We start from the raw sequence: 26,500 nt of genomic DNA on the forward strand, positions 1-26,500 counted from the left end.
CTCACATGCACACCCAGACACACACAGAGTCACACTACACAGACACAGACACACACACACACACACACACACACACACACACACACACACACATGCTCACAGACACATGTATTTATAATGCTAATTCTGTAATAGAGAGAGAGAAGGGGATGGAAGAGAGAGAGAGAGAGCGAGATAAACACACACATACACATAAAAAACATGACACATGTAGGAACACTGATTCCTTAACGCAGCCCTTTAACCCCTTCACTGCCAGGGAAGAACAGTGGAATGTGGTGTTTGAAGTCATAAAACAACATCCAAAACAAAAAGCCTGAAACTGAGAAAGTGGTCAGGAGATATACAACTCTAGACAAACTGTGTGCATTTTCAGCCTTCCGGTGATATTTCCCTTTTTCTGATGACATCATCAATGACATCAGTATGCACATATGTGATACGTTCTATGACTTTCAAGGGGTTAAATAATGGCCCCTTGTGGTTGAATGGCTGTAGAGTATAAGCAGCATGATATGATTTGATTCCTTGACTGGGGGGTCAAGGTGAACGGCCTGGTGGGTTTCGGCGTGGTGGTCACCATGCTGACAGCCACCACCATCAACCCTGCTGACCCCTCCGTGCTAGAGAAGACGTCCAAGTCAGTGGCCCGTCTGGACCGCAGCAAGCACCCCCACGCCATCCAGAACCAGCACTGTTACCTCTGTGAAGTCAACGTGTAAGGAGAAACATGCACATGCATGCACACGCACACAAACACATGCTTGCGCTGACACACGTGTACACACACACACACACACACACACACACACACACACACACACATGTGCACACACTCACTGCAGCAAGCACTCCCTTGCCATCCAGAATCAGCACTGCTATCTCTGTGAAGTCAACGCGTAATTAGAAAGTTTTCATCTACACTACAAACATGTACATGCATGCACACGCACACACACACACACAAACACACGCATGCGCTGACACACGTGCACACACACACACACACACACACACTCAGGCAGCAAACACCCCCATGCCATTCATAACCAGCACTGCTACTTCTGTGAAGTCTACATGCGAGGAGAAAATTTTCATCTACACAACAAACATGCACATGCACGTACACGCACGCACACACAAACACACGCGTGCGCTCACACATGGCAGCAAACACCCTCACACCATCCAGAACCAGCACTGTGTGAAGTCAACATGTAAGAGTTTTTATACATGTACATACATGCGCACGGAGGCAGGCACGCACATGGACACAAGGACACACACAAGCACACGCATGCACTTACACACGTGCTCACGCACACACATGTGCGCACACCCACTGCAGTAAACAACCCCACGCCATCCTGAACCAGCACTGTTACCTCTGTGAAGTCAGTATGTAAGGAGAAACATGCACATGCATGCACACACACACACACACACACACACACACACAAAAATGTATGCGCTTATACAAGTGCACACACACACACACACACACACACACACACACATATGCGCACACTCACTGCAGCAACCCCCAGATGCCATTCAGAACCAGCACTGCAGCCTCTGTGAAGTTAACGTGTAAGGAGAAAGTTTCCATACACACGTTTTGTTATGCTCATCGCAGTTTGTTCTGACGTTACGTTAACATCAAAACTGTTTCCACAAGTTCATTTTCAACCACATAGCATGGTCACATGCTTTCCTGTTGTAACATTACCCAGACTCTCTAGAAATATAGATCACGAGGCCAGTCACCACTAACCTTGGTGTCACGTGATGATGCTCAGCTAATCATGTGCGTGTTTACATTGAAACAGCATTGAGTGGACCAGTCAGCTTAATCGTAGCAATTACACTGGGAGAAGCGGTCCATTAGTGACTGCAAGTCCCGCTGGGTGTGGGTCACAACTGCGGCATCATCAGCAAAGAGCATGTCTCTGATGAGGGCTTCGCGGACTTTTGTCCTTGCTCTGAGGCGGGCGAGATTGAAAAGCCTGCCATCTGATCTGGTCCGCAGGTAGATCCCTTCTTGCACTGTGTTGAACGCATGTCTAAGGAGAAGAGCAAAGAAGATTCCAAATAGGGTGGGGGCGAGGACACAGCCTTGTTTGACACCGCTGCTTACGTCAAAGGGCTTGTAGATTAAATGTGCATTTACTGATGTGGCTCGGTGTCTGAGTGTTCCTACGAAATTGTTCCAACAGACACTTGACACGGGTTGACATCGTTTGTGAGCTACAACTCCCGTGTTCACTTGTGATATGTACATGAGTGGGCTTTTACATGTATGACCGTTTTTACCCTGCCATGTAGGCAGCCATACTCTGTTTTCAGGGTGGTGCCTAATTCAGTTTTCTTTTCCATGTTTTCCTTCGAGGATCAAGGGAATTGATATTTATGGTGTCTTTAGTTCTGACATAAGTCTGTGGAGTCAGCTGGGCTGTAAGCAACTATGATACCACTACTACTACTTACTTCTACTCCTCCTCCTCCTCCTACTTCTTCTTCTTCTTCTTCTGCGTTCGTGGGCTTCAACTCCCACGTTCACTCGTATATACGCGAGTGGGCTTTTACATGTATGACCGTTTTTACCCTGCCATGTAGGCAGCCATACTCTGTTTTCAGGGTGGTGCCTAATTCAGTTTTCTTTTCCATGTTTTCCTTCGAGGATCAAGGGAATTGATATTTATGGTGTCTTTAGTTCTGACATAAGTCTGTGGAGTCAGCTGGGCTGTAAGCAACTATGATACCACTACTACTACTTACTTCTACTCCTCCTCCTCCTCCTACTTCTTCTTCTTCTTCTTCTGCGTTCGTGGGCTTCAACTCCCACGTTCACTCGTATATACGCGAGTGGGCTTTTTACATGTATGACCGTTTTTACCCCGCCATGTAGGCAGCCATACTCCGCTTTCGGGGGTCCTCCTCCTACAACTACTATTTGCACTACTGCTTGTACTCCCCCTACTCCTAGTCCCCCAAGTCCAGCTCTTCCTTCTCCTCCACCTCTTCCTTCTCCTACTTCTCATACTCATCTTTATCCTCCTCCTTCTGTGACTACTGCTACCGCGTCTTCTAGCTACTACTGCAGCTACTACTGCTATGATGGGGACGACTATGACAACTACATTGATGATGATGATGACTACTACCACCACCAACACCACCACCAGTACTATTAATGCTGCTGCTGCTGCTACTACTGTGACTGCTGCAACAACGGCTGCTGCTACTACTGTGACTGCTGCAACAACGGCTGCTGCTGCTACTACTATACTACTACTACTATTATGACTGCCGTTAGTCGTTTTTGCTGAATGTGTATAATTACAGGGGTCCCAAATCCAAGCATTGCCGTGCCTGTAACAAGTGCATTGCGGACTTCGACCATCACTGTAAATGGCTGAACAACTGTGTGGGAGGACGCAACTATAAGTGAGTACTTGTGATGGGTGTCCTGTGTCAGCCCCCCCCCCCCCCCTCCCACCCCCCTGTTCCCCTTCCGACCCGAGTGAGTGAGTATGTGTGTGCATGTGTGTGTGTGTGTGTGTGATTTGTGTGTGTGTGTGTGTGTGTGTGTGTGTCTGTGTCTGTGTGTGTGTGCGTACATGCATGTGTGTGTGTGTGTGTGCATGTGTGCACATGTGTGTGTGTGTGCGTGTGTGTGTGTGTGTGTGCATGCTTGCATGCGTACATGCGTGTGTGTGTGTGTGTGTGTGCGTGTGTGTGTGTGTATGTATGTGTATGATGAGTGTGTGTGTGTGTGTTTGTGTGTGCACATTACCATGCGTGTGTGTGTGTGTGTGTGTGTGCACACATTACCATGCATGTGTGTGTGTGTGTGTGTGTTGGCATCTTTCTAAATCAATAGATAACTGTGCTGTCATTCAGTTTGTTCCAATCTCATTGCAGATGGTTCCTTTCATCACTGATAACCGGAGTCATTGGAACTTTGCTCATTTTCACAATTGGTCTGCTGGAGTTTATCTGTTACTGGGTGGACGATGAGCAGAAACTGGTTCTTCAGCCATATATAGGTGAGTGAAAATGTGGAGATTTTCTGTGGTTATAATTTGTTGTTGTTTTGTTTTGTTTTGTTTCATATGTTGACTGTTCATTCAACAGTATTAGAATAATGATTTTTTTTTTTTTTTTTAAAGATTCTTCACTTGAAGGAGAAGAAGAAGAAATGATGACTGGATTGAAATGTAGTGATGACTTGCTTGTTCTTTATTATTGACTTTTGTATAAGAATAAAAAAAAAAAAGAGAAAAGAATAAATGAATTAACAGATAGAATTTTTATTATTTTCTAACTATACCTGCAGTTTTGAGTGAACACAGTTGAAAACACTTCTGATAATTCGGCTTCATTTTTTCCAAAACCTCTGCATTGAAGTACGCAGCACCACAGGGCTCAGTCTCAGGTCTCACACCATTTCTTTGCTGATGATTCCCAGCTCCACAACTCTGCTGTCCCTTCAGACTTTCCAGCGCTTGCCTGTGGTTTGAAAAATTGCATTGAGGATTTGGCCGAGTGGATGAGTGATAACAAGTTGGAGATGATTGAGGACAAGACCAAATTGGCACCAAATCAAAGATTAACCAGGTCACCTCTACCCCTATGTCCATCTCTGGCTGTGACATACCATTCTTCCAGTGTGTTAGAAACCTTGGCGTGTATTTGATGAAACGCTCTCCATGGATGCACATATCGAACACTTGTGCCACACTGTTCTGTCAGTTACCTAAGTTGGGCAAAATTCGTTTATTCCTTTCCACTGCTGTTGCCAGTAAACTTGCCGTGTCGTGAATGCTATCCAGATTAGATTACTGTAATTCTCTCCTAGCTGGTCTCCCTGGTAACAAACATAACAAACTACGTTAACTTCACAGCATTCAGAATCATGCATCCTGACTCATGCTCTGTAAACCCAATGCAGTGTCACTGCTCAGAACGCTTCACTGGCTTCCTGTGAAGGTGAGAATTCAGGAGAAAAAAAAGAAGAAAGAAGTGCTTGCCTATGCTTTAACAATATGCCGCTGTATTTGTCACATGTTCTCGATCTGTACCATTCTTCTGGGTCCCTGTGCTTTTTTGACACCTCTCTCCTGACTTCTTCTTCTTCGTGGGCTGCAACTCCCACGTTCACTCGTATGCACACGAGTGGGCTTTTATGTGTATGACCGTTTTTACCCTGCCATGTAGGCAGCCATACTCTGTTTTGGGGGGTTTGCATGCTGGGTATGTTCTTGTTTCCATAACCCACCGAACGCTGACATGGATTACAGGATCTTTAACGTGCGTATTTGATCTTCTGCTTGCATATACACACGAAGGGGGTTCAGGCACTGGCAGGTCTGCACATAATGTTGACCTGGGAGATCGTAAAAATCTCCACCCTTTACCCACCAGGCGCCGTCACCGTGATTCAAACCCGGGACCCTCAGATTGACAGTACAACGCTTCTACCACTCGGCTGTTGCGCCTGTCTCTCTCTCCTGACAGTTCCTTTGCTCTCTCTTGAGACCTTTGGTTTAAAAAAAAAAAAAAATCATTCTCCGTCCTTGGCCCCACTTTCTGGAATTCCCTACCTCTGTCCCTTAGAAAAACTCAGTATTTTTCAACTTCTGAATTAAAAAGAATTTGGAGACACACCTTTTTCAACTGCACCTCAGCACATTTGAGCATGTTTTACATGGAAGGGCAACTTATGAGTGAAATTATTGTTAAACCTTGTTAAAAAAAAAATTAAAAAAAAAAAAAAGGAAGAAAAAATTTTCTTTTTCAAAATGTAAAATTTTATGTGTGTAGAATTATGTATTCAGTCATGTGCAATGACTCTCTTGTTGCTTTTTTCAAAGTTGTCATTATTTGCTGTGTGCTTTGTTTCATTTTCATTTTCTTTGTTATATTTCATTGGTATGTTGATGTTATATTTTTGGTCCTTTTCAGAATTAAAAGAAGAAAACAGAGGTAAGTTTTTTTTGTTTTTTTTTTAATTATGTAAACACAATTGTATGTATGTATTTATTATGTCATGTAATCATGTGTTTGTGTAAACAGGTATGAACCTGTATATCTATTTGCATATTCTCATGTAAAATTATATTTCAGTTTGGTCATACAACTGTCAGCAGATATATGCATTCCTTTGGGTGTATGTGTGTCTTTGAAGCACAGAACATGATGATGAAACAGATAACATTCAAACACATTACACCAGTTATAAAGTGCAAAGTACTGGAACTAAAAAATGAACCCCCCCCCCTCCAAAATCCAAACATTTGTCTGTAAATTACTGTCTTGAAGTTTCAGTCATTTTTTTTGTTTTGCTTTTAATAATTCAATGATAGCAATATATATTATTCAGTATGATAAAGCATATGTTTTAAATTTTTTTTTTTATGTACGTTTATAATTGACTTCATAAAGTTTTTGCGCCTTGTACATTTTATTTTTTAGTAGTAGTAGTTCTTTTTTTTTTTTTTTAAATGTATTTATCTATTATTTATTCACCCTCTGTTTTTTTTTTTTCTCAAGGCCTGACTAAGAGTGTTGGGTTACGCTGCTGGTCAGGCATCTGCTTGGCAGATGTGGTGTAGCGTATATGGATTTGTCCGAATGCAGTGACGCCTCCTTGAGCTACTGAAACTGAAACTGAATATGATATTATATGATTTGCACTTGAAAAAAAAAAATCTTTAGTATTGTCTGTCATTTTCTGTCTTGTATTGTGATTCAATTATTGTTGGTTTTTTTGTTGTCACTTCAATATTTGTTTCTTCTTCTTATTTTCAGGAAATGAATCTGCTCGTAAGTGAATACTTTTTTTCTTTGTTTTTTTATTTAACAAATAGCACCCTTATATTTTATTTTTCTTCTCAAGACTGCAAGCCAGTCTTTCAAAGAGAGCAGGATTTTATTAACTTAATTTTTGTTTGTTTATAATTGATATTGTAATTCATTCTTGAATGTATATAAATGAAAACAGGTGCATTGCATAATTGTATTATCAAGATTGAGTATTTTATGTGTGCTTTAGATAGCACAGTGTGTGTATGTATGTGTGCATTTGTGAGTATGCATGTGTGTGTGTGTGTGTGTGTGTGTGTGTATTTGTGTGTATGTGTGTGTGTGTGTGTGGATGTAAGTGTTTGACTGTGAACAATTACATACACTGCTTGTTGCATAATTCTATGTCTGTGTGTGTGTGTGTGACTGAGTGTGTGTGTGTGTGTGTGTGTGTGTGTGCACACGTGTGTGTGCATGTGTGTGTGTGCATGTGCATGTGTGTGTGCATGTGTGTGTGCATGTGTGCATGTGTGTGTGTGTGTGTGTGTGTGTGTGTGTTTGTGTGTGTGTAAATGTTAGTGTCTGACTTTAAACAATTACAAGCACTGTTGGGTTGTTGCAATAAAAAAAAAAAAAAAAAAAAGTAATAAAAGATCCATGTCATTCACCAGTCCATAGTGTTTTGACTTATATAGACTGAGTTATTATACATATTATGAGTTTGAATTTTTCTTTCTTTTTTTTCATATCTTATTTATTTATATTATTTGTACATGTTTATATATATATATTTACTGATGACTTTTTTGCCGTGCAGAGTTTCACATCGTCCACCAGCCGGTCTCGGACAAGGGGTGGCTGGCCATGACGGGTATCACCACCCTGCTCTCTGCTGTCACCTTGCTGCTGCTCACACACCTTCTCTTCTTCCATTTCTGGCTCAGTGAGTTCTGGCATCGTGTATGTGTGTGTGTGTGTGAGTGTGTGTGTGTGTGTGTGTGTGAGTGTGTGTGTTTGTGTTTGTGTGTGTGTGTATGTGTGTGTGTGTTTCTGTGTGTGTGTGTGTGTGTTTGTTTGTGTGTGTGTGTGTTTGTTTGTGTGTGTGTGTATGTGTGTGAGTGTGTGTTTGTGAGTGTGAGTGTGTGTGTGCATGTGTGTGCGAGTGTGTATGTGTGAGTGTGTGTGTGGGGGCGGGTAGGGGGGTGCTTGAGGGGAGGTGCAGGAGTGAGGGTGGACGTGTGTGTTGTTCAGCGTATTGTATTTGAGGAAGGTAGGTGGTAGAATGTTTAAGACACTCAGCTGCCAGTACAGAGAGTCCGTGAGAGTCTGGGTTCAAGTCTGGCTCTTGCCCTTTTTCCGAAGTTTGACTGGAAAATCAAACTGAGCGTCTAGTCTTTTGGATGAGACAGTTAAACGAGGTCCCATGTGCAGCACACACTTGGTGCACTGAAAAAGAACCCATGGCAACGAGAGTGTTGTCCTCTTGCATAATTATGTAAATAAAAAAAATAAAAAAATCCACTCTGATAGGTTCACAAGTATATAAACATGCGCTCAAGGCCTGACAAGCATGTTGGGTTATGCTGCTGTCAGGCATCTGCCTAGCAGATGTGTAGCATATATGGATTTGTCCGAATGCTGTGACGCCTCCTTGAGAAACCGAAACCGAAACTGAAACTCAGAAGGCCCACAGAGACCCAGCTCCATTTTGAAGACGTCTGCACATGGCTGGCTTTGAGATGATGCCAGCATTCAGTTTGATTAGTAACAGTTTGGCTCATTATTTGTTTGGAGATGATTCTCCGACAATCGGTTGATCAGTGACGGGCGCAATAGCCAAGTGGTTAAAGCGTTGGACTGTCAATCTGAGGGTCCCGGGTTCGAATCACGGTGACGGCGCCTGGTGGGTAAAGGGTGGAGATTTTTACGATCTCCCAGGTCAACATATGTGCAGACCTGCTAGTGCCTGAACCCCCTTCGTGTGTATATGCAAGCAGAAGATCAAATACGCACGTTAAAGATCCTGTAATCCATGTCAGCGTTGGTGGGTTATGGAAACAAGAACATACCCAGCACGCACACCCCCGAAAACGGAGTATGGCTGCCTACATGGCGGGGTAAAAACGGTCATACACGTAAAAGCCCACTCGTGTGCATACGAGTGAACGCAGAAGAAGAAGAAGAAGAGGTTGATCAGTAGTGGCTTGTACCAACGCATTGTTGGTTTGGTAATGACGCCAAGATTTATTTGATGAGCCATGGCTCGTGCTTGTTCTCCAGTGTGCAAAGGGATGACGACCTACGAGTACATCGTGATGCTGAGGGAGAAGGAAGGGTTCCAGGATGCTGAGGCCCACAAACACTCCTCCGCTTCGGCATCCGCCTCCTCCCGTGGCGCCAACTTCAGGGTGAGTGGTGGTGGTGGTGGTGGTGGATAAGTGGATGGTTGTAGGGTGGGTGGTAGTGGGGTTGGGGATGTTGAGGGTGGGGGTGGTGGGATAGAGGGTTGTTTGGGGATGGGGTGGGTAGCCTGCGCATGCATGCACACACACACACACACGCGCACACACACACACACACACACACACGCTCGCTCACACACATCTCATGCATGCACACACACACAAACACACATGCATGTCTCCATCTTACATACACATGCATATATAATACACATGAATGTTTGTTGTGTGTATGTACACATATATACATACACTTGCATGTATACAAATGTTCACAGGCATGGTGACTTGCACACCTTTACACACACACACACACACACACACACACACACGCACACACGCGCTCGCACCCACACTTGAATTCTGACATTCCTTTTGAGATAAATATGTTATTTGAATTCTTTTATTCTGTTTTCACCTCAGCTTCTCTCTGAGTTCATTTTTGAGATTCATTGTTTTGCTCTGTCAAGTCAGTGGTGTGTATGTATTCAAAGATATGTACACACACATATATATATGTATATATATAGAGAGAGAGAGAGAGAGAGAGAGAGAGAGAATTTTCGATTTTTTTTTTTTAACGGATAGTGGTTATAAACTTTATTCAGGATCGGAGGGAAAGATCTAGTTCTAGAAATGTGAGTATTGGTGGCAGCAGTGTTTAGACATCAAAGCGTGATGGTTGTGTGTGTAGTGGTGGTTTTTTCGTGGCTTTTAAATTTTTAAAATTTTTTATCAACATTCATTCCCCGGCAAGCAGCAAGAATAGACCCTGCTTTTTTTGTTCTAGTCATCATTCTCAGTCAGTGGAGTGGCTTGTGATTTAGCTTTGAGTGTGCTTCTGTACTTGGTTTGTTTTTTTTTCATTACAAAGTTATGGTAGCAGCAAGCTTCGCAATGACGCTGTGTGTGTGTGTGTTTGCATTAATGAATGTCTTATGTTTTTCTGTGAGTGGGTGCGTGCGTCTGTCTGTCTCATATCTGGAAAAGAAAAAGGCTTTGAATTGGCGTGTGTGCCATTCCGTCCGCAGATCTGGTCCCAGGATGTTCTCTCAGTCAGTTTGGGGTTTGTTTTGAATACATGTTCATAACCAGAGAGTTCCTTCCATTAGAAAGAAAAAAGAAATAACCGCTAAACAAACGTAAGCATATGGAGACTGACTTTCTGCACAGTCTGGGCTTTTTGTGGTTTTGTTTTTGTCACCTTGCAAATCCACATGTGTGTGTGTGTGTGTGTGTGTGTGTGTGAGTTATGAGAGTTCTATCATCTCACAAAAAAAACAATCTGCAGTATTTATCGGGTTATAATGCAACTCAGGAATATAATTATGTGAATCACAGGGTAAAAAATGGTCCTACATGTAAAAGGCGAATCATATATTGAGTGAATGTGGAAGTTACAGCCTACGAATGATGATGATGATGATGAGGCACAAGCAGAAGATCAAATACGCACGTTAAAGACCTTGCAATCCACGCCAGCGTTCAGTGGGTTATGGAAACAAGAACATACCCAGCATGCACCCCACCCCTGAAAACAGAGTACGGCTGCCTACGGCTAGAAACAGTCACGCATGTAAAGGCCCACTTTTTGTACATATGAGTGAATGTGGGAGTTGCAGCCCACGAACGAAGAAGAAGAAGAAGAAGAAGATAACAATAACCACCTTCATGAGCTGAGCCTTAGACACAGCGGACATGAATTCATTGCCTTGATGGCTGTTAAAGGCTGTGGAGCCCTTGACCCCTCCCTTTTTTTTTTTTTTTAAAACTATTGATAACTCTGCAAGGTTACAGTTCAAGGGGGGCGGGGGGGGCAGGCAGGGAAACTGTTTACAACCCGAAAAATGCTGTTAACTTTACAGCAAGGATTGACGGAACAGTGTTATTGCAGTTAGAGATTTCACACACTAACCTGTCGTGTGCACTGATGTAATTAGTTTCCTTGGCACTGGAGCTGTTGGAAAACGTTGCTTCATTATCACTTGTGTGTTGAAGACAGTTACAGTTACGGCTTGATCTAAGTGTTGGGCAGAAGATTTTTTTTTTTTTTTTTTTTTTTTTTTGTCGTGCTTCAAAGTAATCTTTAGTGTAATACTTTGTGTTTCAGTATGGTTGACAGAGATAGTTAATGATTGTCATAAATTAAAAAGTGAAAAAAAATCAACCGAAATATTTCCTTTCCATGTTATATACTGTCAGTGTGTCTGTGTGTATTGGTGTGTGTTAGTTTATGTGTGTGTGTGTGTGTGTGTGTGTGTGTGTGTATCTATCAGTCTCTCTCTCTCTCTCTCTCTCTCTCTCTCTCTCTCTCTCTCTATATATATATATATATATATATATATATCTGTGTGTGTGTATGTGTGTGTGTGTGTGTTTGAGTGAATGAATGCATGTATATCTATCTATCTATCTATCTATCTATCTGTATGTGTGTGTGTTTGGGTGAATGGGTGCATGTATATATATATATGCTTCACTATGAAGGTGTTTATGTTTGCATAAATGAATGTCTTATTTTTTTCTGTGTGTGTGTGTGCATGCGTGCACTCATGTGTGTGTGTGTGTGTGTGTGTGTGTGTGTGTGTGTGTGTGTTCTGTTTACCACCTCCGCCTCCTCTTCCTTATCTTCCTCCTCCTTCTTTTCCTTATCTTCTTCTTCCTCCTCCTCTTTCTTATCTTCCCCCTCCTTTTCCTTATCTTATTCCTCCTCCTCCTCTTCCTTATCTTATTCCCCCTCTTCCTTATCTTCGTCTTCCTCTTCCTTATCATCTTCCTCCTCCTCCTCCTTTTTTATTCAAGTATTTTTCTTTATTCCATTTTGGGTGACCAGATCCTTTTCAGCTATTCTGCTGTATAAAATTCAAGAGAGTAAGACTGTTGTCATTAAAAAATACACTGTTTTACGTTTTGTTCTGGTTTGTTGAATGCATGATGTTGTTTGTTTTTTCCCTAGTACTAAAACGACGACAACAAAAAACAAAATAACCAACAACAAAAAACTTGACAGAATTTGATGGCATTAAAAAAAACAAAAAAACAAACAAAAACAAACAACAACAGCAACAACAAAAAAACCCCCACAAAAAACCCCAGTGACAACAACACAAAATCATTTTTTAAACAGATATAATTTCATTTGCTTATTTGACAGATCCAAGTTTATACTTTTTGTTGCTTTTATAACTTGTTCTATTGATTTGATCACCATCATTAAGTGATTAATTGATTGACTGCTTTATGTTAGAATATCCATTTGCATGATCTGTCTTTGCACAAGCTGCATAATTTGAGGTATTTTACCGTTGATGTGGTTTGTGTGTGATTGTGCGTGTGGAACATTTTTAAAAATGATTTTGTTTGGTTCGTGTTTTGTTTTATTTACTGCAGTTTGCAATCATGTTGATTGTTAAGTTTGTGTGAATTGGTCACGCTGAAATGAACAGTCGTGGTGTGTTGTTGGTTTTGGAAATGTAAACTGATTCATCAATGTAATGATAATAACGATGACAATACTGATAATACTAGTGATTTGTGATGATGATTATAATGTCCTTTAGGAGGAAGGTGGCAGAATGGTTAAGACGCTCAGCTGCCAATACAGAGAGTCCGTGAGGGTGTGGGTTCGAATCCCGCTCTCGCCCTTTCTCCTAAGTTTGACTGGAAAATCAAACTGAGCGTCTAGTCTTTCGGATGAGACGATAAACCGAGGTCCCGTGTGCAGCACGCACTTGGCGCACTGAAAAAGAACCCATGGCAACGAGAGTGTTGTCCTCTGGCGAAATTACGTAAAATGAAATCCACTTTCATAGGTACACAAATATGTAAGCATGCACTCAAGGCCTGACTAAGCGCGTTGGGTTATGCTGCTGGTCAGGCATCTGCTCAACAGATGTGGTGTAGCGTGGATGGATTTGTCCGAACGCAGTGACGCCTCCTTGAGAAAGTGAAACTGAAACTGAAGATTATAATGATTATAACAACAATGAAATCAGTGACTCCGCCAGGAGCGTTTACAGGGTTGTCTTCATGACTACATGTGCGTACAACGGCCTTCTTCCTCTGTGGCTTGACCTGGCATACGATAATGCTAATGATGATAACAGTTATGATAATGATAATAGCGATATTGCGATGGAAATAATGATAGTAATACTTTCAATACAGTTTCTTCATTATGTCACAGGGGATGATAGAAATGGTAACTTTTTTTTTAAATTTATGTTTGTAATGTACATGTGTGTGTGTTTGCATGCATGAATGTGTGTTTGTGTGTCTGTGTGTACATGTGGGTACCTGTGCTGTGCATGCAAGTTTATGATGTTGATGTGGAGGTGTTTGCACATGTGAAAATATTTTCTCACAGAGATCATGGTAATGTGTACGTTGAACTTGTTTACATTAGTCATGATGATGATGATGATATGTCTCATGATTAAGAATTGTCAGGAACAAACTTTTAAAAGTATTCAGACAAAAAACAAACAACTACACGCACAAGAAGCAACAACAGCAGGTTTGGTGACAATGGACAAGGCACCATGATATAACAAGCAACAAAAAACAGTACAAACTGCCTCTACGATTCAGACATATACAGTCTGTACACTCAAATATAATGATAATGATGATGATAATGATAATGCAACAGTTGTCTTGCCATCAACATGATGAAGTAAAGGGGTTTTTTTTGTTTGTTTGTTTGTGTTTTGCTTGTTGTTATTTTTGACTCACTTGTGTAAACAAAGTGAGTATGTTTTAACCCGGTGTTCGGTTGTCTCTGTGTGTGTGTGTGTGTCCGTGTGTGTGTGTGTCCGTGGTAAACTTTAACATTGACATTTTCTATGCAAATACTTTGTCAGTTGACACCAAAATTGGCATAAAAATAGGAAAAATTCAGTTCTTTCCAGTCATCTTGTTTAAAACAATATTGCACCTCTGGGATGGGCACAAAAAAATAAAAAAAGAAGCCTAATTATATGCAAACTGCATTTACTGTTTATATTTTTTGTATTCTCTAAACTTCGCACTCTGACCTCTTATTCTGACACAACAACAAGAGCAGTCATTATTATCATTTTTTGTTCAAAAAGGAACTTCTTTTGCTAAGCATGGAATTTTTATTTATTTTGCAAACGTTTTGGTGCAGATAGTAAAAAAAAGGGAAATTACTCTGTAATTAATGCTAGGGGACTTAATTTATCACAAGTGAGTCTTGAAGGCCCTGCCTCTCTTGTTTTTATTCAAGTTGATAGTGACGGTAACAGTGATGACCATACAGAAAGATGTCTGTGCTGTCTTGTAGGCCAACAAAGTGACGCCCAGTAAAACCACCGCTGACATCTCTGACGGACCAGCGTCACATACCAGGTCAGTATTGTTATTGTTATTATTATTATTGTTGTTGTTGTTGTTGTTATTATTACTTATGATTATTAGTATTAGTATTGTTGTTATTATTGTTGGTGGTGGTATATTATTTTTATTATCATTATCATCATCATTACCATTATTACCATTATTATTATTATTCATTAATAATTATTATTATATTCATCATCTGTCATCATCATAATTGACAATAATTTATTTATTTTTTAATTATATTATTATTATTTATTTATTTATTTATCTTATTTTATTTTATTTTATTTTATTTTATTTTTTAAATTTCAATTTAATTTAATTTTTATTTATTTATTTTTTTCTCAAGGCCTGACAAAGCACATTGGGTTACGCTGCTGGTCAGGCATCTGCTTGGCAGATGTGGTGTAGCGTATATGGATTTGTCTGAACGCAGTGACGCCTCCTTGAGCTACTGAAACTGAAACTGAAAACATTGATAATGATAATGATACTAACTGGACATTTATCAATGCTTTCCTCATTGCACAAAGCGCCTTACAGTCCACACAGACACGCATATGAAACACATGCAGCCCTCAACTCACAATCGTGCACAATAAACATATATGTGCGCGTAAAAATTTGTACGTACAATACAAACATCCATACATACATACGTGCATGCATGCATTTGACGCACACACAACACAGCGTTACAAATATACCTACAGAGTCAACTTACTACTTTCTGTTATTATTGATTATTATTATCATCATTGTTATTAGTATTATTATTGTTATTTTTGCTGTTATTAACATCATTATTATTCATTATGATGATGATTATTGTTATCATCGTCATCATCATCATCATCATCATTATGTATTCTTGACACTTATACAGTGCCTGTCTTCATCGGCATCATCATCATCATCATTATATATTCTTGACACTTATACAGTGCCTGCCTTCATCGGTCAGAGACCAAACTGCGAGCGCTTCACAAACATGAGTCGTTTGGGCAACAGGCTGCCTATTTAGGTAGAGTCACTTCACAGCCACCTTTAGGTGTTCATCATTCATTTCTTGTGTCATTCAGTCAGGCTCAATCATATGCATACATACATATGTCTGTTGGGTGTAACAAATAAGAAAACAAACGATAGCAAAAAAAAAAAAAAGAAAAAAAAAAAAAAGAATAACACAGCAGCAGCGACAACAACAACAGCGCACTGTTTCTACTCTTCTGCTTCTCGTTCTTGGGCGTGTGTATTTCTTCTTCTTCTTCTTCCCCTTCTCCTTCTTCTTTCTTCTTTCTTCTTCTTCTGCTTCTTCTTTTTCTTCTTCTTTTTCTTTTTCTTCTTCTTCTTCTTCTTCTTCTCCTTCTTCTCTTTCTTCTTCTCCTTCTTCTTCTTCTTTTTCTCCTTCTTCTTCTTTCTTTTTCTCCTCTTTCTTCTTCTTCCTGTTTCTTCTTCTCCTCTTTCTTTCTTCTTCTCCTCTTTCTTCTTCTTCTTCAGCTTCTTCTTTTTTCCTTCTTCTCCTTCTTCTTCTCCTCTTTCTTCTTTTTTCTTCTCCTCTTTCTTCTTCTTCTTCTTCTCCTTCTTCTCCTCTTTCTTCTTCTTTCTTCTTCTTCTTCTTCTTTGGCTTCTTCTTCTTCTCCTTCTTCTCTTTCTTCTTCTTTCTTCTTCTCCTTTTTCTTCTTTTTCTACTTCTGCATTCATGGGCTGCAACTCCTACGTTCACTCCTATGCATGTTACAAGTTGGCTTTATGTGTTTGACCATTTTTACCCTGCCATGTATGTATGCAGCCATACTCTTGTTTTCGGGGGTGTGTGTAAACTCTTTACGTTGCTGTCAGTTCTTTAACCCTTTCACCACCAGTCAATTTAAAAGTACAAAATTCCCTTGTGGTATAGACACAGAAAAGACAGTGGTTAAGAACAACTGGGGATTCCCCCTGCGATGTGTAGAAAATATGGCCTGTCCTACCACTGAACATTAAGAGCAGTAGGTTCATGGATAACAGACCAATGAATGGTCACCTTTCAGTGACATGGGTCTTCTACCACGCCTGTGCATAAATGCGAGCTTGGCGGTGAAAGGTTTAACTCAGGCTAAGTGTGTGCACGCTGCACTGAACAAGGCCTCTGTTCATTGTCACGGTGGAATGATGTTTTACAATATTCCTTTTTTTTTCTTCTTTTTTTTCCCCAGAAAACAATTAAGTAGAATTTAATGGAATTGAGGTGGGTTATGTAATATGTAGATAAACATTTTTTTGTCTTTCTAAAAACAAAAAGGACACCACAAAAACAAATAGTGAAAGTCATCAGCACTGTCGTTTGTTGAAACATCTATCACAGATTCCTTCGTTTCCAGATATTTGACATTGTCAAAGTGCTGTCTGTTAACAAGCAAAGCGTTATTGGTTTTTGTTCTGAACTGAAGTAACAGGATTAGCCAGTTCTGTGGCAGCGCAGTAAACTGGGCATGTGGTCACACACAGGAGTGCTGTCTGTTAGCAAGCAAAGCGTTATTGGTTTTTGTTCTGAACTGAAGTAACAGGATGAGCCAGTTCTGTGGCAGTGCAGTAAACTGGGCATGTGGTCACACACAGGAGTGCTGTCTGTTAGCAAGCAAAGCATTATTGGTTTTTGTTCTGAACTGAAGTAACAGGATTAGCCAGTTCTTTGGCAGCGCAGTAAACTGGGCATGTGGTCACACACAGGACTGCTGTCTGTTAGCAAGCAAAGCATTATTGGTTTTTGTTCTGAACTGAAGTAACAGGATTAGCCAGTTCTTTGGCAGCGCAGTAAACTGGGCATGTGGTCACACACAGGAGTGCTGTCTGTTAGCAAGCAAAGCGTTATTGGTTTTTGTTCTGAACTGAAGTAACAGGATTAGCCAGTTCTGTGGCAGCGCAGTAAACTGGGCATGTGGTCACACACAGGAGTGACCAGGCCCTGGAAGACTACCGACAGGCCCTGGAGAGAAGCGACCAGGCGGAAGGGGGGGAAACGCCCCCACCCCTCTCCTCCCCAATACACGTGGGGCCGGAGGAGTCGGTGAGTGCTGGGTGGGTGGGTGGCTGGGTGAGTGGGCGGGTGGGGTGAATGAGAGGGGAGGTGGGGGGTGTGGGGAGGGGGGGCATGTATTTTTAGCTGTTTTTTTTTAAATTCTTACTCATGAGAAATTTTCATCAACTTTGACCAGCCACAAATATCATACTTTAGTGTTCGGAGATCAGTCTTCTGATTCATGACAGCATTTTTAACAGATTTTAACCATATATTAGGCACACTGTATTTTGATATGCATAGCCAAGTTGAGTTTAGAAAGAATCCCCTCACAGTCTGTAAAATTGTGTAGGTGCATCTGCACTTGGGACAGGCTACGGCAGCACTAAGGCTGTGCATAGCGAAGTTGAGTTAAAAAAAAAATCCCCTTACAGTCTGTAAAATTGTGTAGGTGCATCTGTACTTAGGGCAGACCACGGCAGCAATAAGTTTGTTGAGCGCTGTTTGATTTATTTGCTGACATACGTTCCTTCTCCAGAGTTCTGGGACAACAGCAGTGAAAAAACTGAAGAAGAAAAAGAAGAAGAAGGCCAGCACTGACACGTCCCAGCCAGTGTCCACAGTTGGTAAGGGAGATGTTGTGTCGTGTGCCTGTGGAGCGTCCTGTGCCTGTGACATGGTATGCATGTGTGTTGAAGTTGTTTACTTGTGTGTGTGCATGTCTGTGTTCATGTGGAGAGCTCAGCTGAAATCCGCCACAGTGCAAACCTTCCGTTCTTTTATTCTAATTAAAGATACGGAACATTCACCTCATGTGTGGAAAGTAGATTGTGTTTTGGAGGCCAGATTTCAACTGAGATTTTATTTTTGTTCTTGACTGAAGGTTTCGACATCGACAAAGATGATGAAGACATTGAATAAAGTATCTGCAGTGAAGAAAGCTACCAGCAAGAAGGTACTGATAGTGACACAGCTTCTGACAGCAGTGAAGAGGGAGGGGGATGGACGTTCACATGACGTGAGGAGAGGGGTCAGTGGGTCAAGTACAGAGAGTTTCATTCAGTTAATTTATGTTTTGTATTTCTTTGTGATTATTTTTTCCCTAACCCTAACAAATGGGTCGTCTGTAGGGAAAAGCAAGAGAGAAAACTATTCGTCAGGAGTGAGTTAAAGTTCTCAGCACCACAATGAGCATGAGTCTTAGTGGTGTTTAGTACTGGTTGAGTTGATACTTGTTGTTTGTGTTGTGTGTGTAAATGTTGTTTTGGTGTAATATTTCAATGTCCCCAAGGGGTACATGTTGTGTGTGTAAATGTTGTTTTGGTGTAATATTTCAATGTCCCCAAGGGGTACATGAAACAAGCTGTTTGCCTTGTCTCACCTTGCCTTTGAGTGAAACATTCCTTTTGGGATCCCTGCAGGGGACGGCAGTCTGTATGCCTACGCCGCCAGTCCAGGGGAGGTAACCAGGAACACCACCCTCCCTCCACTCCAGCAGCCACCGCCGCAGCCGAAGAAGGGCAAGGGCAAGCTGAAGAGGTCCAACTCCTACAAACAGCGGCACCCCGATGACTCAGACTCCCAGGACTCCCTCACAGAGGTCAGCGTCGAACACAAGAAACCCAAGAAACCCCCCAAACAACACAGCAGCGGCTCGGGCTCCCCGAAAAAGGATGCAATGGACTCGAACCAGGGTGAGAACGAGAACGTGGACCTGAACACCACGCAAATGTTCACACTCAACTCCTCGGCCAAGCTGCTGCCGGACGGGAGCCTGGACTACAGCGGGAGGGACGCGTTCACCGACCTGCCTTTGACCCCAGTGGCGCTTCGCCGGAATCCGGAGCCGCTGAAGGTGGAGGTCCCTCGGCTGGACCTGACGGCGCTGAGATCGAGCAACGACTCAGTCATGTCCTCGCTCAACTACCAGCCGTACTCGGCCACCGTGCGATCCACCGACACCTATCGTCCCGGGGAGCGGTCGCAGTACCAGTTCCTTGGCTCCGTTCCTGAGAACCCGGCTGACATGAATGTATGAGCTTTTAGTTTCGTATTTATTTATTTTGATTATTTTCTTTATTTTTTTAGACAGCAGATGGGATGGTGTAGCATGTACAGATCAGTGCGCATGCTTTGACACCTCCTCCTGGAAACTGAAAAGTGAAATCGTGAGCTTTGGGCAGAAAAAAAAGAAGAAGATTTTATGCAGCTGATGTGATGTTGTTTATACAGATCAGTCTGCATACTTTGACGCCTCCTTGAAACTGGAATTGAAAATGTGAGCTATGGGCGGATTGTGGGAAATGATTTTTTTTTCTTTCTTTTTTTGATACAGCAGATGTGATGTAGCGAATACAGATCAATCTGCATGAACTGAAACTGAAAGTGTGAGGTGTGGGTGGGTTGTGGGATTTTTTATTTTTTAAAATCAAAAAAATTTTTTGTTTTTGTTTTTGATACAGCTGATGTGGCAAATACGGATCAATCCGCACCTCCCTGAAACTGAAACTGAAACTGAAAGTGTGAGCTTTGTGCAGGTTGTGGGAGAACTGGGTTTGTTTGTCAGGGTTGTGGTTGTTGTGTAGAGATGGGTGAACAGGTGGAGGAGGGAATGTGTGGGAGGGGGTTGGAGGAGGTGTGCTGGTTGCTGTGCAGGAAAGTGGTGTTCAGCTATGTGGCATTGTGGGATTGTGAGTTCCGTGATAGTTTCCTGGTTGCGACCGCCTACGCCAACCCCACCACCCCCACCCCCACACACATACACACCCCTGATCCCCCTACTTTGGCCTTTTGTTTAAAAGCCTGTTAAAATCAGGAACAAGAATAGCAAAAGACACACACACACAAGTTTGTGTTCGCATGGCTATGTCATGGTTTGATGGTCATGGTCGTTCTTGCAGTGCACGATTTGAGCAAGTCTGATTATGTGACAGTTGCTTGCAATTTTTTATTTATTATATTCAAGTCTGTGTTAAGCTGACAGTTCTTAGTCGTTTTCTGTGTTGAAAGTATTTTCCATGAATTTGGAAGTGAAGAAAAAGCATACAATGACCAGATGGTTTGGGTATTTAAATCAAAGCTCAGTACTTACATTTCAGATATTCAGATTACTGGCTGTTCTTAATTACTTGAAAATTTGTGTGTGATATTTATTCTTAAGCTTTAAAATATTTTGCAGTACTTTGTCTATGTAGAAGTTTTTTTTAATCAAATGCTTGCATCTACTCAATCAGATTGAATCAAAATAAAGAACGTTTTTTCTGATTAAATATTTTCTTGAAATAGCAGTGGTTACTTTGATGTTAGATTTCTACATACAGTCCTATTATTTACTTTGTTTCAAATACTTTAGTGCCAGTTTCAGTATCTAAAATATTTAAATCAGTTTGCAGTTAATTTACTTACTGATATTCAAAGAATTTTAAATCAGATTATTGTAATAGCTCATATCTATTTCAGTGATTTGGATTGCAATTCTTACCCATTGTTTGTCAGTGCATAGAAAAGAAGACTGAATATTATATTTTTGTCTAACTTATTAGCTTTTTAAGAAAAAAAAAAAAAAGATTAATGAATTTGCAATGAAAAAAAAAAAACCAATAACAAAAAAACAACAACAAAAACCCCCAAAAAACAGAGATATTTATTTATTCTAACTTGCTCACACATATACTATATAATAATCAGTTTTGTACTTTCTTTTTTTATGATACTGATTTGTAATTGGGAGAAAATGATATACTTATGACAATTTGCTCATTTTTATATCATTGAATAATGAGTTGCATCTCGGAATGTTATCATTTTTTAATTGAACATGCAACATTTATATTTTTGCAATCTCTTTTTTTAATTTTTTTTTTTATTCATTGTTGAGAACTTATGTAAAGACTACAACCTGAATGGCGCTATGATGTTGTTAATCATCTCTATTCTATATATATGAATATATATCATTCCCCTTACCCAGGCAACTGTGATCTGCTTTGAATAAAGTACAAAAGAGATAAAGGATGTTGATAAGAAGCAAAACGTCACCTGTTTTTTATCACTATTTATCTAGGAAATTACCTTAAGTAGTTAACGTTGTTGTTTTTTTAATCATTGTCTGACCTTTTTTTTTTCTTCTTTTTTTGAAGGGGAGGGGTGGGAGAGCAGTGGAGAGAGAGAAAGAGAGAGAGAGAGAGAGAGAGAGAGAGAGAGCATGTGTAAGCGGGGAGCAGGGGTGATATGCTATTCAGGGGAAGCTTTGCTCTCTCTCTCTCTCTCAACACAATATACCTCATGACAGGAGGAGTGGAAAATGCAGTAGATGTGTTGGATTTTTCAAGTGATTTGCCTCCATACTTGAATACAGCTGACATGCATGCTATTGTACAAACACCTTGACAGATCAGTGGATGTGTGTGTGTGTGTGTGTGTGTGTGTGTGTGCGTGTGTGTATGTGCATGTATTTGAGCATGCTTACATACATGTATGAGTGTGTGTGTGTGTGTGTGTGTGTGTGTGTGTGTGTGTGTGTGTGTGTGTGTGCATGTTTGCATGCATGTATGAGTGTTTGTGGATGTCCAAGTGTGAAAGTTTGCGTGCGCGAATTCTTTGTGTGTGTGACAGAGACAAGGAGAGGGAATATCCAAAAGTACATACATTTCGCTGTGATGAAAATGATGAGCTAGGTTCATAAGAGGGAAAATAAGAGGCAGGAATACTGGAGATATGTATGTGAATCGTCAGCCTTTCGGAAAGATTTCCTTTTTTTTTCATGGTGTCACCGGTGATGTCACTGTGCACATATGTGATGCATACATCGGCACTCATGGGGTTTCAGTTTCAGTTCAGTAGCTCAAGAAGGCGTCACTGCGTTCGGGTAAATCCATATATGCTACACCACATCTGCCAAGCGGATGCCTGACCAGCAGCATAACCCAACGCGCTTAGTCAGGCCTTGAGAAAAAAAAAAGAAAAAAAAAGAAACAAACAAAAAAAAACAACAAAAAAACACCCCCCCCCAAAAAAAACAACAACAACAACAAACTACTACTACTAATAATAATATGTATAAGGCGCAAAAACTTGAAGTCAACTATAAGCGTACAAAATGAAATAAAATAAAATAACTAAATAATAATAATATAATTTAAAAAATGAATTGATAATAATAATGATAATAATGATAATAATAAGATAAATAAATAAATAAATAAATAAATAAATGTATGTGAATCGTCAGCCTTTCAGAATGATTTCCTTTCTTTTCATGGGGTTAAGATGTGCAAGAGCACAAAGGACAAAGGCGGTAGAATGGTGAAGATGCTCATCTGTCAGTACGGTGTCAGTGAGGGTCTTCCTTCCAATACTGGTCTCGGCTTTTCCTCAAGATTGACTGGAGCATCTAGTGATTTGGACAAGACGATAAACTGATGTTCTGTGTGTAGCATGCGCTTGGCACACTGAAAAAGAACCCCTGTTGTTTTCTGGCAAAAAACTCTGTAGAAGAAATCGACTCTTACAGGTAGACAACAATATTTATGCATGCACTCGAGGCCTGACCAAGCACGTCTAGCTATGCAGCTGGTTAGGCATCAGCCAGGCAGATGTGGTGTTTTGTGTAGGGATTTGTCCTAACGCACTGATGCCTCTTTAAGAAACGGAAACTGAAGCAAGTGCACTACGCAAACATCCCCACCTCTGTGCTGATTACCTCAGTTTAAACAAAGTTCTGTTTGTATTTTGGGAAAATGGAGAGCGGAAGGAGAGAGACAGACAGGGTGGGGGGGAGGGAGGGTGTGGAGGAAGGAGAAGAAAGGAAGGAAGAAGGAAAGAGAAAGATAGAAAGAAATAATGTGAGAACAGGAGGAGGGGGGGGGAAGGAGGGAGGGGGAGGGTGTGGAAGAAGGAGAAGAAGGAAAGAAAGAAAGAAAGAGAAAGATAGAAATAACGTGAGAACAGGAGGAGAGAGAGAGGGTGGGAGGGAGGGGAGGGGGAGGGTGTGGAGGAAGGAGAAGGAAAGAAAGAAAGAAAGAGAAAGATAGAAATAATGTGAGAGCAGACAAATTAAACCTTGATCAGATTGACAAATTGGATAAGTTGCACTCTTGTTTTTGAAGTGATGAAGATTTGTGAACATTGAGAAATGTTATGAATATTCCTTGTTAAAACCATGTGAGTGTGAGAGAGGGGATGCAGGTGTGATAGTGCATGTGTGCACATCTTCTGGCATGCTTTACGAAAGATTGAGAGAAAAAAAAAACGAAGAGAGAGAGAAAGAAGGACCAAACACTGGTGAATCCAATACATACTGCTCATGACCTAAACTGTGATCATTTTGCATGCATGTCTTTAATGTGTGTGTGAGTGTGTGTGTGCGTGCGTGCGCTCATGTGTTTGTGTCATTCATGCATGCTTCAAATGCAAGGGCCATGATGAATTTTCCTCACATGGTTACAACACATTTGTTTGATTTATGCAAAGTATGCATCGTGTTCCTTTTGTTTCATGTACTGTTTTGTTTACTGTGAATGATATCTCTTTATTGATGGGTTGTTGTTGATGGGTTGTATTTTGCGCATCAGATGACCAAACAGCTATAATCAGTGTTGTTCTGTGCTAATTTATGTTTATAAGTGTCTTTGTGGTATTTAGTAAAACAAAGAAATGGCATTGTTTTTTTATCCACTTTCTTGTGTGCTCAAGTTCACTTGAATGCACGTATCTAAAAAATATTCACAGTGACTTGAACAGAAATTCTGAGACTGGTGATTGAATTCCAGCTCCCACCTGAAGGTTTTGAATGCACAGTGTAAATTTAAAATGTCATGAAAAATGTCATGAAAACAACTCAACTGCCTGAGTAAAATCTATGGCAAATGAGAGATAGTGCACATTTATTACAAAGATATTGTATGTTAAGGTTTTCATACAAATGGCAGCAGGTACAATAAAATATATGGCAAATTTTAGTAGACATTAATTACAAAGATATCAATGTTTTTTACAGCTGTAACAAATGGTGGCTAGTACAATGACATCTATGACAGATGATAGTACACATTCATTATAAAGATTTAATTGGATATTACAACTTTAACAAATGGTGGCCAGCACAATAAAATCTATGACAAATGCAGACAGTACATATTCATGACAAAGATTTTATTGTATATTACTGCTTTATCAAATGGTGGCCAGTACAATAAAAATCTATGACAAATGCAGACAGAACACATTCATGACAAAGGTTTCATTGTATATTACTGCTTTATCAAACAGTGGCCAGTACAATAAAAATCTATGACAAATGCAGACAGTGCACATTCATTATAAAGATTTTATTGTATATTACTGCTTTATCAAATGGTGGCAGTGCAATAAAATCTATGACAAATGCAGACAGTGCACATTCATGACAAAGATTTCATTGTATATTATGGCTGTATCATAAATGTTGCTCTGTACAATCTGCTGCAGTCCTTCATGTTTTAGGGACTGGTGAAAACTGTAATAACTCGTCAGTACATTTCACATTTCACTGACGACTGTGTCCTGTATACAGGATGGAAAAACATGCTCTGAAACAAGGCAGGAAGCTCACTTTAATGTTATTTGCAATGTGTTATCATTCATGTTGGCTTTCACTACAAAAACCAAATAAGATACAAAATACAGGAACACTTTATTTCTTTCAGTCCAGCTCTGGTGATGAATGACCTTGTTTTATCCAGCTCCTTGTGGCTGAAGAATACTTTATTATCTCTAGAAGAAAAATTATTGACATGTTTGCTGATAAAAAAAGCGACATAAAAAAAGTAATTGTTTACATGTTTGCAGATAAAAAAAAGCAACATAGAAAAGTCATTTCATCCACAGTACAACTTAAAGTTTTATCATTGAATAAACAAGTACATAAACATTCAATAAACAAGTACATAAACATTCAATAAACAAGTACATAAACATTTAATATGTAACACAGCACAAGCTTCCATAGTATGTTCTATTTATCCAAACTGCCAAACCAATAAATAGATAAATAAATAAATATGATTAAAAGGGGTTGTTTTTTTAAAGTCTGGTTGGAAAGGTTTGAGGAATGGGAGTGTCTTGTGTTGGTTGAATGGAAATAGAACAGTATGAATGATGACGCTCTAAACTGATGCTGTGTTGGTTGAATGGAAATAGAGCAGTATGAATGATGACGCTCTAAACTGATGCTGTGTTGGTTGAATGGAAATAGAACAGTATGAATGATGACGCTCTAAACTGATGCTGTGTTGGTTGAATGGAAATAGAGCAGTATGAATGATGACGCTCTAAACTGATGCTGTGTTGGTTGAATGGAAATAGAACAGTATGAATGATGGCGCTCTAAACTGATGCTGTGTTGGTTGAATGGAAATAGAACAGTATGAATGATGACGCTCTAAACTGATGCTGTGTTGGTTGAATGGAAATAGAACAGTATGAATGATGACGCTCTAAACTGATGCTGTGTTGGTTGAATGGAAATAGAACAGTATGAATGATGACGCTCTAAACTGATGCTGTGTTGGTTGAATGGAAATAGAGCAGTATGAATGATGACGCTCTAAACTGATGCTGTGTTGGTTGAATGGAAATAGAACAGTATGAATGATGACGCTCTAAACTGATGCTGTGTTGGTTGAATGGAAATAGAACAGTATGAATGATGACGCTCTAAACTGATGCTGTGTTGGTTGAATGGAAATAGAACAGTATGAATGATGACGCTCTAAACTGATGCTGTGTTGGTTGAATGGAAATAGAACAGTATGAATGATGACGCTCTAAACTGATGCTGTGTTGGTTGAATGGAAATAGAGCAGTATGAATGATGACGCTCTAAACT

At 40.4% G+C, this 26,500-nt stretch overlaps 1 protein-coding gene across 2 annotated transcripts in view; it reads left to right on the forward strand.

The window, feature by feature from the left end:
- LOC143300351 (uncharacterized) overlaps nt 1-20,393 on the forward strand; it is a 25,248-nt gene extending 4,855 nt beyond the window's left edge. The window contains exons 3-14 of one of the 2 annotated variants that reach the window (XM_076613958.1): nt 546-718; nt 3,346-3,447; nt 3,925-4,049; nt 5,968-5,988; nt 6,814-6,828; nt 7,625-7,750; nt 9,088-9,215; nt 9,878-9,907; nt 14,575-14,639; nt 17,568-17,682; nt 18,173-18,260; nt 19,056-20,393. In XM_076613958.1, the coding sequence (XP_076470073.1) occupies nt 546-718; nt 3,346-3,447; nt 3,925-4,049; nt 5,968-5,988; nt 6,814-6,828; nt 7,625-7,750; nt 9,088-9,215; nt 9,878-9,907; nt 14,575-14,639; nt 17,568-17,682; nt 18,173-18,260; nt 19,056-19,672 (1,605 nt within the window). In that variant the 3' untranslated portion in view covers nt 19,673-20,393. The remainder of the gene's footprint in view (nt 1-545; nt 719-3,345; nt 3,448-3,924; nt 4,050-5,967; nt 5,989-6,813; nt 6,829-7,624; nt 7,751-9,087; nt 9,216-9,877; nt 9,908-14,574; nt 14,640-17,567; nt 17,683-18,172; nt 18,261-19,055) is intronic. The other variant, XM_076613960.1, reaches the window with a different exon arrangement.
- Nucleotides 20,394-26,500: the final 6,107 nt, after the last annotated feature.

This window comes from Babylonia areolata, chromosome 26 (genome assembly GCF_041734735.1).
Source record: "Babylonia areolata isolate BAREFJ2019XMU chromosome 26, ASM4173473v1, whole genome shotgun sequence".
Lineage (NCBI taxonomy): Eukaryota > Metazoa > Mollusca > Gastropoda > Neogastropoda > Buccinidae > Babylonia > Babylonia areolata.